This window comes from Narcine bancroftii, chromosome 3 (genome assembly GCF_036971445.1).
Source record: "Narcine bancroftii isolate sNarBan1 chromosome 3, sNarBan1.hap1, whole genome shotgun sequence".
NCBI lineage: Eukaryota > Metazoa > Chordata > Chondrichthyes > Torpediniformes > Narcinidae > Narcine > Narcine bancroftii.
In genome coordinates, this window is record NC_091471.1 from 337245401 (window position 1) to 337261146 (window position 15746).

Below are 15746 nucleotides of genomic sequence, written 5' to 3' on the forward strand. Positions count from 1 at the left end.
AAAGGAGAGTGTTGCCTGAGATGGACAAAGTGAATTTGAGGTCAGGGTGAAAGTTAGCATGCTCCTGTCCCACTGAACTAGTATCATCTTGCCTCAACTCCCATTTTGTCCCATTGCTCCAGTCCCTCCCAACCAAGAAATGCGATACCTTACATGCCCTCCATCACTTTAACAACTTCGACTCGACTGTATAATTTTCACTAAGGACGTCCAATCTCTATGCACTTCCATCCCCCACACTGAAGATGTCAAAGCCCTGTTTCTTTCTCAACAGACCCAAACAGCCACCCTCCTCTCACTGAACTTGTTCTCACCCTCACTAACTAAATTTTTGGCTCATCCCACCTTTTCCAAGTCAAAGGAGTAGCCCTGGCTACTCGCATGGGTCCCAGCCACGCCTGTCTTTTTGTTAGCTCTGCGGACTGCAGAAATGTTACATTGCTAACTCACCACCAATGTAAAACTTCTGATTTTGTTTTTCCTCTTGACACTTCATGACTTGCCGAGTACAGTCAAAATTTTCTGTTGACAGAGATTTGATTTAAGCTACGATTTATCTGAAGTTCTTGAGGCAATGAGCAGGAAATTCTAGATTATTTCTGCACCTGCTCAACCTTCTTATAAGTCTTCTCCGGTCTCCATTTCAGAACAGTAAAGGCACATGCACTTGGAAGGTCGACCAGTATTGTACTGAGGGAGACAGTTGATGTTTCAGGTTAATGACTTGTAATTGGTTCTGGAAGGCCAACACGAAGTAGTTTTTGCTGGTATTTCAAATTTACAGCATCCTCAATATTATTCTTTAGAAAAAAAAATCCAAATGATGTATTTTTTATATTTAAAAAGTTCAGTTCGATGGAGTGGCCAGTGTCAAAAATTTAATGTGACCCTGAAGGTGAGCAAGGTTCACCTAAATGCATCCCATTGCACCGTTTGGAAACCCAGCAACATTCATGTGGGCACTAACGCAGCCTTCAAGACTGACCTCAAATTTGAAGTATTCCACTGTTCCCATCTCTTCTTTCCCCACCCCTATAATCTCCAACTTCTCTTTGCCCACCATTCCTCATGGTGTGTCTCTCCACCCTCTGTCTAGTCTCTCATCTCTGGATTCCTCACCCAAGCTTTCCCCTCTTGGTGGTCATTTAACTTTTCCTCTTGCTCAAGGATTCCCAACCAGCACATCAACGTGCCCTTTCTGCCAGCAGATGCTGCCTGACCTGCTGAGTTTCTCCAGCAATTCTGCGCATGCGCCCCATTCACAGACGGCGCCGCAAGAGAGCCCAGAGGCGCGCTTGCGCACATGGCCCCAAACGCAGACCGTCAGGCCCCACGGGAGGTCCCCAGCACGCGCGTCTCGTCACCTGGCAACGGAGAGGCTCGGCTTCCAGGGGCTGGGCTTCGCTCGCCGCTCACTGTAGGTCAGCGCCGAGTCCCTCGGCCCCACGTTCGGGCTTCAGGCTGCCATGGCGAAGAGCCAAGTTGGAGCCGCAACCTCGGGGGAGTAAGAGAATCGCCAAAACGATCCCGTTCACGGGGGACGGGGGGAAGAGGCAGGGGTAGGGAAAGGAGAGGGAGGGGGGGATGTGGAGTGGGGAAGGGAGGAGGGGTTTGGAGGAGGAGGAGGGTGGGGGGAGGAGGAGGGTGGGGGGAGGAGGAGGGTGGGTGGGTGGGGGGAGGAGGAGGGTGGGTGGGTGGGGGGAGGGGGTGGGTTGGGGCATGGGGAGGGGGTGGGTTGGGGCATGGGGAGGGGGGAGGAGGAGGAGGAGGAGGGTGGGGGTGTCATGGAGGGGGTGCTGTGGTGTTCCATTACTGCTCGGGTGGGGTGTTGATAATATTGTATGGAATGGGACAAAATGATCCTGTCCCTGGTTTGGGCCGACTTCTAATACTGTGCCCATGTGGGGTTTATTGCCACTGTGTGAAATCTCATGCTTGGAGGATGAATTAACCAGTACTCGGGCTGAATGGAATGAGGTGGGGTGTTGGCAGGATGGAGTGCCAACACTTTTGGGTGGGGTGGACTGCCAGTATTGTGCCCTGATGGGGTGAATTATCATTACTGTCGATGTATGATGTGGAAAGCCCTTATTGTGCCTGGGTGAGGGGGTGCCAATGCTGTGGTAGCATGCAGTAGGGTGGAGTGCCAATACCACATCCTAATGCAAGTTATTGCCACTATTGTGCCAGGGCGGAGGTGTATGCACTGCCAGTACCCTGTGGAGGTGGAGTGGTTCCAATTCAGTGGTTGCGTGGTATAGTTGGAGTGTCAGTGTTGTGCCTGGGTGGTGCCAATGCTCTGTCTGAGTGCAGTGTGCCATTAGTGTTTGAATGGTGCATGTCCAATTCAGCACCCAGATGAGATAGTATGGAATGCACAGCTGCCCCCCAAGGGGGACGGGGCGCCCAGCTGCCCCCCCAGGGGGGACGGGTCGCCCAGCTGCCCCCCCAGGGGGGACGGGGCGCCCAGCTGCCCCCCCAGGGGGGACGGGGCGCCCAGCTGCCCCCCCAGGGGGACCATTAATGTGTCATGTGAGATGGGAGTTGCTAATGCCCAAGTGAAGAGATGGGTCATCCTGTATTCAGCCATGCCTAACTTTGCCAGGGTGATCCCATTATTGAACTCAAGTTGAAAGATGAGGCCTTTTACTAATTTGAAGGTAGGTAGGGGGTGTGGGGACATGAGAATAGTTTTAGTTGCACAACCTTCTGAGGGAGTGATGGGCAGCCCAATACACTGCTGGCAAGTTAACAACTGCACCATCTATCCTTGAATTTTCTACTGGGAGGATTTCTGCCAGAGACATGTTCAAATTTATTTTGGATGTTGTGTGATCTATGATGGTGCCTTCTAATTTAAGGGCCTATCTCATTGGCCTGGAGATTAAGTGCTGATCTGGTGGCGACTCGAGTCTCTGCTGATTGCGGAGACATCTCCACGATGACTCCTGGAGACTAGCCGGGTCTCCGGGGAGTCGTGGGAAATTCAAACATGCTCGATTTTTTTGGAGACTTTTTCCAGTTTCCAGCAAGTCTTGGAGATGCCTCCGCGACGTCTCCAGGACCTGCTGGAGACCAAGGAGTCTGAGGAGACATTGCAGTGATGTCGTGGAGACGTCTCCCCAGTCGCGGACAAAATTAGTCTCAGTGACGTCGCCGCAACTGATGGAGACGTCGTGGAGATGTCGCCGCAACTGAGAAGACGTCCCTGCGATTTCTGGGTGAATTGGTTGTCACCTTGTCTGGAGACGTCACGCAGACATCTCAGACGTCGCCCTGGTGTCACCTTGGTGAGAATGCAAGCCATTTTTTGCTCTCCCGAGTCACGGCGACATCTCCGCCAATGAGATACCAGTGTTACTAAATCCCAAGGAGTCCAGTGTGGGAATTCATCTTTATGAGTCATGTGCCAGGTCAGGGAAATTGTACAAAAGATTGAAATTTCAAGGAACATCCAATTCTCTTTCAAGTTCAGGACATCTTGTCCAATATTTAGTTATTTCCATCATGTATGTGCATTCTATTTTCTGTTTAATTAAGTGTGCAGAGTTTGGTGTTTTCTCTTGGCATTGTATTTAACTGAATTGGAAAGAAGCCAGGTTTGTCATCTTGTGCCCACTAATAAAGTCAATGCTGACCTATGATTTACTCCATGTAATTTTCCATATCTCCAAAATCCATTTGGCTATTTAAAATCTATTAGTTCCACTTCAAAATTTACAAACACTAATCATTGTTTTTGAGTTTTTAGAAAAAAAGTGAACAAGTTTCTACAACATTTTCCATGTAGAATTTTCCTTATTTCAGTCCTGCCAGTTGTTGCTATAATCTTTAGCTACGGAAGTGGCTATTGAATATATCAAGATGGAGTTTGTACTTCATGTGGTGCTGAGGCCACGATTAGATTAGATCAACTGTAATCTTTTTGAATGGTGGAGCAGGTCTGTGGAGCCAATTCACTTATTCCTGCAGCACACAAGAAATCGCGGATGCTGGAATCTTGAAAGATACAATGGTCCAAACCCGAAACGTTTCTCTTCCTGGATACTGCTAAATCTGCTGACTCTCTCCAGTTTCTCTTTGCTGGCTAATTTCTGCTGCTTGTTCTTCTGTTCAAATGTTCTTTTTTTTTTTAAGATTAAGAATCCCATTGTAGATTATTCGAACCAGAGGATATTGTTTCTCTCTACTCAACCACTCTCTCTGAATTAGTTTAAAATTTCAATTAATCACGTTCATAACTTTCTAGACCCAGGAAACAGCACACTTGCAAATGTGTAACTCTTCCTATAATTTAATGGGGTGTAGGTACTATCCTGGTAAATGAGCACAGTACTTCCTTCAAGGCTATTATTATCCTTGCCAAAGTGAGGAACCAGTAACTTACCATTCCTTCCTCTGCAGTCACTAACCGAAGACTCTTGTAAACTTTTTCAGGTGTACCTTGGAGAGCATTCTGTTTGGTTGCATCTTTATCCCCTTTTCCACTGGCATCCCAGTTAATTGGCTGTGCAGTGTCCTGGGATAAGAAGCCCTTTGTGTCATTTCCACGAGGCCAGCCTTAACTGGGACACAACTCATTGCCGAGGATCAGAGTGTTCTACCATTAAGTGGAAACTAGTGGTTTTCTGCTGTCCCTTTTCCACTGGTTTTATCAGCATGCCGGCATCAGTAAACACCAGGGAGAGGTGGTTCATCCCCCGATGTGAAATTACGTCATTTGACGCCAGCATTCGGACAATGTTCCTTTTCCACTGGATCTTGTCCCAGTAAATTCCTGGGACAAGGTGCCAGTGGAAGAGGAGCTACGGTCTGGAATGGAGTTGCCAATGCCCAGGACAAGAAAAAAAACTCCAGAGGGTTGTTAACTCGGCCTGTGACACCACAGACACCAGCTTCACTTCATTGAGGATATCTACAAGAGGCGGTGTCTTAAAGAAAATAGTCTTTAAGAAAATAATCTCTTCAAAGACCTTCATCACCCAGGCCATGCCCTCTTTACTCTGCCGCCATTAGGGGAAAAACTACAGGAGGCTGAAGACAAACCTAGTGGCACAAGGATCATTTCTTCCCATCTGTCTTCCACAAATCCTGCTGCAGAACACTTCCTATACCCTGGAGCTACCTCTCTGTTGAACGTAAGTATCAATGATGAAATTCATTACCAACTCCAGAATGCCAGCATTAGATTTGGGAATGAGTCGAAAGATTGAGTACAAAGCTCACGGCCTACTGATTTGGAGTGAATCCTGCCTTTCTGAATGCTTTGGAGACATTGACTACCTACAGGAAATACCTCCAAGGCACTTGTAAATCTGTTTAAAGGATAAGTGACCCAACATTGCTTTCCTCTCCCAGTTTCCAGGCTCCCATCCTGATCATATTGTTAATATTCCTAACATTGGTCCTTTGAAGTAGACACTCAAAGCTCTGCCACAGTAAGAGCTTTTCAGGATAAATTATATGATTGGTCTACTTTGAAGAAAGGACCTTGGATCGTCATGTATTTAAGGGAATCTAGGCTCATTGTATTACTTCTTAAACTACTTAAATTGGAAAAGGAGGAGACTGAGAACTAGATGCAAGTGGAATCTCACGCTATCCATCTGCGAACATTCAGTTGTGGCATGGTATGCGGACTCCACAGGAAGTAAATTGTCCTCGACCCAGAGAGACTGACAAAGATTTTAGACACTTTCTTTTATTGCGTGCTCCCAGTTCATTTTCAATTGAATGGGACTGTCACTTTAAGAGAACAAATCAAGCTGCAAGTTTGGAGTTTGACTGTGGGATGACAGCAGACTGAGGATAAAGTAGATACATTTGAAGGGAGAGGAAGTGCGGGTGCAGAGACCATGTGGCTAACAGATTAAAGACTACTCAGTTTGCTCATGGATCATTTTAAGGGAGCAGAACAGAAGCAACAGCTCTGAATTATATTGTGCTAAAGTGACATTGAGTGGCCAAAGGAATGGTCACTTTGAAGGGGATTTATTAAATCCCATCATGGCCAAAGGAGACATTGAATCCCATTGTGGCAAAGGAAAAGTTACTTTTGAAGGGGCCATTTTAAGGAAGCAGTGCAGTGATTAAGAGCTCCAGAAGTAATATAGTACTGAAGTGGCTCATGTGTGGTTTCAGACAATTTGTTTGATTTCTCCATGCTATAGGGGAATGAGTATACCACTCTCTGACCATTGTGGAGGTCACTTCGAACATCTGACCCACAGAAAGAGTTCTGAAAGCAGAGAAATACAGTGTTTGGATTGTGACCATTCTGAGGGTGATCCACAAAAGGGTTTCTGGAAGCTTTGTGAAGATCACTTGCTTCGTGTTCTCTTTGTCAAAGAAGGAAGTTTTGGTTGCCATTCATCAGAAAATGACATGGTCTGGAAGTCTCAACAAGGATTTCATAAGCGTAGAACTGTCTGTCTAAAGCCTGGTCTCTCCCACCTACTTTGTGAACTTTTTTGCATCAATTTCAAGCCAATACATATTCAAAACTGAATTTCTGAAAGTGAACTTTGAACTGCCTTTTGAGAATTGTGCCTTGAGCTGTAGTGACTTGGGGAATTCCACACACACACACACACACACACACACACACACACACACACACACACACACGTATATTCACGCATAGTTGGGGGTTAAGTAGATAATTTAGATCAGATGTTATATTATTCTTAATTAATAATTAAAAATATTATTTTGAATATAATATTGGTGAGGCTGCACCTGGAATATTGTATGCATGATGCCACCATGCTATGGGAAGCATAGAATGCTGACAATCAGGTCACAAGCATTTAAGTCCAGAGATCCAGAACACTAACACAAGGAGCAGGTATGACCTACGAAAGCCATCTCTCAGTTGAAGTGGAGATTGTGGATAAAAATGGTAAAATGAAGAATACCCGGCAGCTGTTGCAGGACCAAAATGACATAACTTGCTACAAAACCAAATTGGGTGCAGTAGAAGAGAGCAAAGCTTCGCTCCCAGATGAACTCTATGACTAATATGACCACAAAGAGCCACTGCACACCTCCATGTTCCTTGATGATCCTATCCTGTCAGCATTCCAGCATGACGTGCGGGCATCCTTCAGGAGAGTGAATCCAAGGAAAGTATCTGACTGAATGCAGTACTTGACCGAGTACCAACTTGCCACTGATGTCTTCAACATTTCACTCTGGCAGAGTATGGTACCCACCTGTTTCAAACAGGCCTCAATTGTAACTGTGCCCAAGAAGAATATGGTAACCTGCTAAAATTACTACCAGAGTGGAACTTGTATCCACAGTGATTTAGTGTTTTGAGAGGCTTGCACTCAATGTCACCAAAACTAAGGAGCTGATTGTGGACCTTAAGAGGGGAAAAACCAGAAGTATGTGATCCAGTTACCATTTGGTTTGTGGTGGGGGTGGGTGGGTGGTGGTCAGAGGTGGAGAGGGTGAGAAAATTTAAATTCCTGGGGTCACTACTTCGGAGGGCCTATCCTGGACCCAACATGTGAACATCATCATGAACAAAGCATGTCAGTGCCTCTATTTTCTCAGATGTTTGAGGAGTTTTGGTATGACATCAAAAACTTTGGCAAACCTCTACAGATGTATGGTGGAAAGTGTGCTGACTGGCTGAATCACGGCCTGGTATGAGGGCACCAATATCTTTGAGTGCAAAGCCCTGCAAAAGGTAGTGGACACAGCCAAGACCATCATAGGCAAAACTCTCTCAACCCTCAATAAAATTTACATGGAGCACTGGCATCAGCAATCATCAAGGATCCACACCACCCAGGACGTACAAGACTCATACCACCAGGTTCAGGAATAGATGGTACCCCTCCACCATCAGATTCCTTAACAACAAACACATTAAGGACTCTTACTTTGTGCAATACAGAAAATAAATATTCAATAATAAATAACGTGCTGTCTCTTTGTACTTCCTTCTTTATTTTTATTTCTTTTGTATATGTATCTTTTCTTGAGTAGCTTTTTTTTATAACACCACCAATATGTAGAAATTCTGCCTGGCCCACAGGAAAAGAATCTCACAGTTGTATGAGTATGTATGCATGACAATAAATCTGAAATGTAAATGGGCACGATCTTATAGCTTTTAATTAAGTGACCAAGATTTGGAATTAATTATTGCTTAGTTTTTAGAAGAGTTTGGCAAAATTTAGAGGGATAATAAAAGATATGATGAAGAATCCAAGGGAGAGAAAGAAAAATCAAGAGGGAGAATCATGTTGGTTGGAGCTAGACAACAATGAAGGTCAGAATATATTAGTGGGAGAAGTCTACAGGACTCAAAACAGTAATGATATTGTTGGTCTTCATATAAATTAGAATTCTCAAAGTACATATAAAAAAGGTAATGAACTAATCATGGAAGAATCAGAATTTATTGTCATGAACATGTCAAGAAATTCATTCTTTTGAGGCAGCGTTACAAATGGAAATATTGCTATAAAATTATATTTAAAGTACATAAATTGGTGCAAAAATTAAAGAAAATGAAGTAGTGTCTGTGGTTCATTGTCCATGCAGAAATCTGATGCCAAAGGGGAAAAAGCTGTTGTTGTGCAGTTGGGTGTTCATCTTCAGGCACCTGTACTTCCTTCCTGAAGGTAGCAGTGTGAAGAGGGCATGGCCTGGGTGGTGAGGGTCCTTGAGGATAAAGGCTACTTTCTTAAGACACCACTTCTTGTAGATATCCTTGATCAATTGGAGACTGATGCCCATGGTGGCATTGGCCAAATCCACAACTCTAGTTTTTTTTCTTGTCCTGTGCATTGAACCTCCATACCAGACAGTGATGCAACCAGTCAGAATGCTCTCCATGGTTCACCTGTAGAAATTTGCTTGAGTCTTTGGTGACATTCCAAATCTCCTCAAATTCTTTATGAAGTATAGCCTCTGGCAAGCCTTCTTCATGATTGCATTGACATGGAGGCCCAAGGACAGATGTTGACACCAGGAACTTGAAACATTTTCCACTGCTGACCCCTCAGTGAGGACTGGTTCGTGCTCACCTGTGAGTAGAGCATGGGCTAAGCATGTATCCTTGAGTTGCACCTGTGTTGATCGTCAGTGAGGAGACGTTTGCTATTTGTTCTGATTGTGGTCTTCTGATGAGGAAGTCGAGTATCCAGTTGCAGAGTCTTTAAATAACCATATTTTGGCTGCTCAAGTCATCTGCGGTCTCAACATTCATTGGAATGACTTCATCACCAACATCGAAGTACTCGAGCTGGCAGAGTCCGCAAGCATCGAATCCATGCTGCTGAAGACCCAACTACGCTGGGTGGGTCACCTCTCCAGAATGGAGGACGATCGCCTTCCCAAGATCGTGTTCTATGGCGAGCTCTCCACTGGGCACCGAGACAGAGGTGCACCAAAGAAGAGGTACAAGGACTGCTTAAAGAAATCTCTTGGTGCCTGCCACATTGACCACCGCCAGTGGGCTGATCTCGCCTCCAACTGTGCATCTTGGTGCCTCACAGTTCAGTGGGCAGCAACCTCCTTTGAAGAAGACCGCAGAGCCCACCTGACAAAAGACAAAGGAGGAAAAACCCAACACCCAACCCCAACCCACCAATTTTCCCTTGCAACCGCTGCAACCGTGTCTGCCTGTCCCACATCAGACTTGTCAGTCACCAACGAGCCTGCAGCAGAAGTGGACATACCCCTCCATAAATCTTTGTCCATGAAGCCAAGCCAAAGAAAAGAAGAAAAGCACTGGCTGTTCTCAACTCCTGTGATATTTTTTTTAAAATGGCCCGTGTGCCGGCTGTTTGAATCTCCAGGGTCCACCTGAGTGCTGGTCCTGACAATCACAAGATCTACTAACGCCCTTAGTACAGAATAATCCCTGGTAAATTGGAGCAGTTTAATCTAAATACTGAATTAGCAGTAAAAATATGGAGGAATTACATGGAATGTTTAAGATATAGATTCCTCGGGCAAAATGCTGAGGGAACTCAGCAGGTTAGATAGTATTCATGGAAGGCAATAGATAGTCAATGTTTTGTGCTGACACCCTTAATCAAGACTTTTCTAGATACTGTAATGAATAGACTTTTATTTAGGACAAATAATGTGCACTCTAAGGGCTTAAATAACAATCTAGCATTTAAGGGCCTTTTAGAATTTGCAATCATAAATGGATATATTTTTTAAATCAAGAATGAAAGTGATTTCGTTCAATCTGAAACCAGTTCTGAAAACAAAACAAGCTACAAATATTTGAAATGATTTTGGTAGATTTGGAAATAACAAAAAAGAATGATAAAGATATAAAAAAGCTATATAAACAAACAATGAATAACAATGAAGAAACTTTTTGAGTTTACTATATATATTCCTTTCAGCCACAACATTTCAATATGAAAACTGGTCCAACTGTGGCTAAGGAGAAATTGAAGCTATAATTTGATCAAAGGAAAAAGCTTATGATGTTGCCAAGAAGAGCAGTAAGACTGAGGATTGGAAATATTTAAGCAAAGGATAAGAAAAGGAAAAATAGTAAAATGTGAGCAATTTAATGAAAAACATAAAGCAGACTCCAAAAGTTTCTGTTTGAGAGCTTAACTGAATTTAGTATAGTTCACAAAGATAGAGAAAGTATATGAGAGAAGAGAGGGACAAGGAAGTGGCAGAGAATCAAGTATGTTGTGCCTTTTTTTTCTTTGTAATTTTTGGGTTAAGAAGTGAAGGTTTTTTAAAATTTTTTAAAAATAAATAATTTAAAAAAAACTCTTTGTTTTCTGATTGTAATTGAGAGGGAATTAGGAGGTTTTTTTCTCTCCTTTTTTTTCTCTTTTTTTGGGGTTTTTTTTTCTCTTTTTTCTTTCTTTTTTAAGAGGATGATGTCACAGAAGATAATAAGTCAAAAATTGAGGATGTTGAATTAGATGAAGAGGAAGATGAGGGAAAAGGTGATAAGAAGAAAAAGAAGAAAATTAAGTACAAATACATTGAGGGAGAAGAGTTTAATAAAATTGTTAATTTCGATAGAGAATTTTGAAGATGTTATAAATGAAGAATATGGAGAATTTTATAAGAGTTTGAACTTTTCTTTTTTTTTCTTTTTATATAAGGGGAGGGGAAGGGAATAAAAAGTTTATCTGATTGTTTTTCTAAGGGATGTTTTTGTTCTCTCGATGAATTATAAAGAAAACTTGGTATTAATGGAAATTCTGTATTTATGTATTATTAATTATGATTTTTGTATAACAGATATATGGTTGATATATGATTTTAATATTTGAACTTAGTTTTAAAGTGGATTTCATTTGTTAAATACATGTATTATGTTTGATTTAAATATATGTTTAAGGGTATTATTTTAGTATTAATATTTTTTTTGTTGTTAGTAATTTTTTTGTTGTTAAGTTTTATCTTTTTTTGTAAGTGGGTTTTTTAAAATTTTATTTACAACATTGTTAATTAATTCTTCACTCTTTATTTTGGGGGAGGGTTGGACTAATTTTAAATTAGATGATTAATGTTGTGTTATAATTATTGGGGGGGGTTAATTTGTGTAGTTTAATGATGTAGTATTGTAATTTTTATTATCTTATTTTTATTATTTCTTTAAATGTAATTTTTATTTTACTCATGTCATAAAATTTTAAATAAAGTTTTTTAAAAAAAAAAGTATGTTGTGCCTTTCTTCACAAAGACACAGATAATCTTCAAAATATAGTAGAGGTCAAAGATACAGATACATGATAAATTGATAGGAAGTATCATTTGTAAATGATATTGGAGAGTTTAATTGGTACTGCACACGAATACTTCTCTGGGACCTAATTATTTGTATTGCCAGTTTTGAAAGAATACCTCTGGAGATCATGGATGCACAAGTTCCAACATTCAATAGATTTTGATCAGCTATTTCAGTTTGAACATTAGCAACTCTAACTCCACTATTTAAATAAGGAAAAAGAGAGCACAGATCAGCCAATATGACATCAAGATTATGAAAAATGGTGAATTCTATTATGAAGGAGAAAATAGTAATACAGGCACAGTCAATTGGATTGAATTGCTTATTGTCAGATGAATTGAGTGAAAAAACATTGTTTTGTGTGTATCCAGGCAAGTCAACTGATTCATCGAACAAGTTAGAATAAAAACAAAAATGCAGGGAATGGTGTTACATAAAACAGAAGTGTGGGTTGTGGAAATAAAGAAAAAGTTACTTTTAAACAGAGCAAGGCATAAAGTAGATTTGGTCGAGCAATATGAATTACTCTGATGGTGTTCGAGGAGCAATACAAGAGAGTAGAATGATTATACTGAACATAAGGAGAGGATCTATACTCCAGCACCATCATGTTTACCGAATCTATTAAATATTTTTCAGATTGTAAATATTGAATAGATAAGGGGGGATCTTGTCTATTTGTACTTTGACAAAGCCTTTGTTAGAGTGTCACCTGATTCAATTCAAACGTGGGATTGGGTGTAAAATATTAGTCAAGATTGAGAGTTAATTAATGTACAGAATGAGTTGCAATAAGTGAGTGTTTATTTGTTTTTTGTTTACTTCTTACGACAAAGATGTAATCCGTTTAGCCTGTTGGGTCTCTTGGTTCTCAATCAGTAATTCACAATCTATTTCAGTCATTTGGACAATGGATCAAGGGCACGATATATCTCTGGTTGTTCCTAAATCAAAGATGGATGGCATTGTGGTTTATAAGGAAGATGCATAGTGGCTTGAGTTGGATAGGGACAGGCTAAGTGAAAGGGCACATGGAATTACAACATGGGGAAAAAAATAGGAAAAGGAAATGTGGAGTATTTTGTTAATAGAAAGAATTTAAAGAGATCATTGTGGACTAATTGTTGAAAGTTAGATACAACTAGGAATGCAAATGGTCTTTATTCCAGAGGGATCTGAGTACAAAAGTAAAGAATGGAATTAGTTACTGAAATTGTATAGAATACTGGTGAGATTGTATCTGAAACTTTATGTATAAATCGTCCTATCTGGAAGTTAGAGCAAATGCAACAAAAGTTTCCGATTTGTTTGACATAGACACGTTGTGCCAAGTAGGCCCACATTCTCCTGAATTCAGTAGATTATGGTGTAATATCATTGAAACATACAGAATTCTTCAAAATCGACACAGAGTTGCTGTTTATTCTGATTAAGCAATTTTGAACCAAAGGTCGCAGTCTCAAAATAAGGGAGTAGTCATTCAGAACTAAGGTGAGAAGACCTTCCCCCCACCCCCCAATAAAATTGTGAAACTTTTGAATTCTTTAATCTAGTGGGTTATGAATGATATTTCGATGTTGATTGATTGCTATAAAGTTTGGCTATGGGAAAAGATGTACCATGTTCTCATTGAATGTGCAACAAGATCAATGAGACAAATGGCCTACTCTCACTTTCCTAAATCTCTTCAAGGAAGTTGGAGTGTTTAAAATCACTGAACTTAATAATTCTAGTAGCAGTAGTGATTACCTATCAGATTTTTATACCTTGAAACTCCCATGTTTTCAATTTGTTTTGATATACTGTATGTTTCAACTTGTAGTTAATTTGGCTCATAGATGGTTAACTCTCTGGAACCTTCTTTGTTCTGATTAGGTTAGTTTGCAGGCACACACACCAGACAGACTAGTTGTCAAATTATTTACTTCTGCATGTCTGCTTTAAATTCCAGAATGAACTTTAAAAATAGGACTAGATTGTGAAAAAGCAAGTTTTTAATTCATATGGACAACCACTACATTTTAAAGGTTGTTTTCCTAGAAAAATGGTCCATATTATGATTTTTCCATGGCATGAAATCATATCATTTGCATAAGTGTTAAGAAAAGTGAGTTGAAAAGAATACAAATTGACAAATTTACTTTTGTTTTAAATAAAAATTACATGATAATTAACTTTTTGTTTTTTTGGTTGTGATTTGTAAATTCTGTTCAAATTTATGTAACCCAAATGGCTTCAATATGGGTATTTCCTTCAGTGGTAATTTGTAGTCAATCAGTATTAATTTTCCAGAGAGATGGGATAAACATCTTAAATGAGGTAAAGCTCTTAAAGGCTTTTTATTTCTGCAGATAATGTTCATGTTGAAAGTCAGCAGCTGTTTTTCCTCAGATGTCATTCTGTATGGAGGACTATTTAATGAATAACAGGCAGGGCAGGGCCTGAAGGTGTGTGTGCTGATAGAGGAGGAAGATTTGTTTTGCTCCCTTTCTTTCGTTTGGAAGAAGTGCTGCCACTGCTCTTTTAGGGGGTTAAAAAAATATCCAACATTTTTTGCTCTGCACTGTATGTGTGCAGTAATCTTTATATATAAAAAAAAACACACTGAAAAGCTGACGGAACTCAGCTGGTCTTTGTGTCCATAGGAGACAAATATATATTGCTAACATTTCGAGTCTGATTTTTATGTGCTCAACTCTTGTGCTATTACCACCATCCCTGTGGCTTTCCTCTTTCCTTTTCAGGCTGGGTCTCTGGAACAGAGAGTTCATGAGTAAGTAAGTGAGGAGGTGAATGGAATGGCAATCAATACTGATGGCCTGGGCTTAAAAAAAAATCCTCCAGTTATCTGAATATTGTGAAATTTGCTGGCTAGAAAACATTCAGTTAATTTTTCCATTTTATAGGCACATTTCCTTCCCTTCCCCTAACCTCTCTAGGTACATGAATATTTTGTATGTACATTTTATTCCATTGGAACAGCTAACATTTTGGCTCTGGAGCCCTTCATCAGAATTGGGAAAGAGTCTAAACAAGTTCATTTTCAGTTGCAGTGTAGGGGATGGTGGATCAAAGGGAATATCTCTAAAAAGGAGAGATTATATGCTTCTGAAAGCTGCTGTATCAATCACTACTCTTTGTTACTGGGCCCACTTTGGAGTTGAACAATCTGACTCAATCCGGCTGGGATTCCCCGATGTTATGCCATGAAATTGACAGAAAGATCCTGCATGGTGTAGGGGCTGAAACCCTCTGATTTTAAAGGGAATTCAAGGGCTGCAGATTACAAAGCATTTTATTTTTAATTTATTTTTTTGATTCTGTGTTTTAAATAACTGGGTTTTAAATTAAATATGACTTTAATTCTTTCCTTTCATTTTAATATTACTTGGATGTCAAAAGCTTTTAAATACTAGAAATCAATTTTGTTTAACAGGCAACAAAACTCCAGCTCCAACTTTGTCTTCAATAGAGTCTTGTGTGATATTGTAAGGGATACTGGAATGTGAGGAGTCAAGCAAGTGCTCATTGGAAATGAAGTATTATGGGTTAAATCAGGATGAAGGGATGCTGGAATGAGAGGAAGGGTTATAAAAGTATAATAAAATAAGGATCTTCAAAACAGGATAGCAAGTAGATAGCTTTAGCAAGTCTTGGGGATTGATTAATGAGTAAAGAACAAAGACATGATATTTCCTGGCTAACAAGTTTGCAGGAAGGCACATAAACTGATAAGAAGTTAGAATCCACGTGGGCAGAATTACCTAATGCTAAACCAATCCAGGAGGCAGAAGAATGTTAGGGGGAAGGTATTTCTGTACTGAAATGAAATGTATAAAAGTTGGGTCGGCCTCAGTATCTGTATGTATTCCCAGGGTAAGGGGAAGCACCCAACTTTGCATTGTTGTAATAGTATAATAAAAGTTCTTTGTTCTCAATTTTTGTCTCGAGCAAATTCTGTGAAGGTACTTCTGTTTCTCACAGTATGGTGCATAGGTCCTTC

General features: G+C 40.7%; 1 protein-coding gene across 11 annotated transcripts in view; it reads left to right on the forward strand.

Annotated features, from left to right (window-relative positions):
- The first annotated feature begins 1284 nt into the window (after positions 1 to 1284).
- The window catches only part of LOC138759278 (protein phosphatase 1 regulatory subunit 7-like), an 85704-nt gene continuing 71242 nt past the window's right edge, over positions 1285 to 15746 (forward strand). For 5 of the 11 annotated variants that reach the window (XM_069929449.1, XM_069929451.1, XM_069929453.1 and 2 more), the window contains exons 1-2: positions 1285 to 1504; positions 14488 to 14516. In XM_069929449.1, the coding sequence (XP_069785550.1) occupies positions 1304 to 1504; positions 14488 to 14516 (230 nt within the window). In that variant the 5' untranslated portion in view covers positions 1285 to 1303. Of the gene's footprint in view, positions 1560 to 14487; positions 14517 to 15746 lie in introns of all 11 variants that reach the window. The other 6 variants (XM_069929454.1, XM_069929455.1, XM_069929457.1 and 3 more) reach the window with 4 other exon arrangements.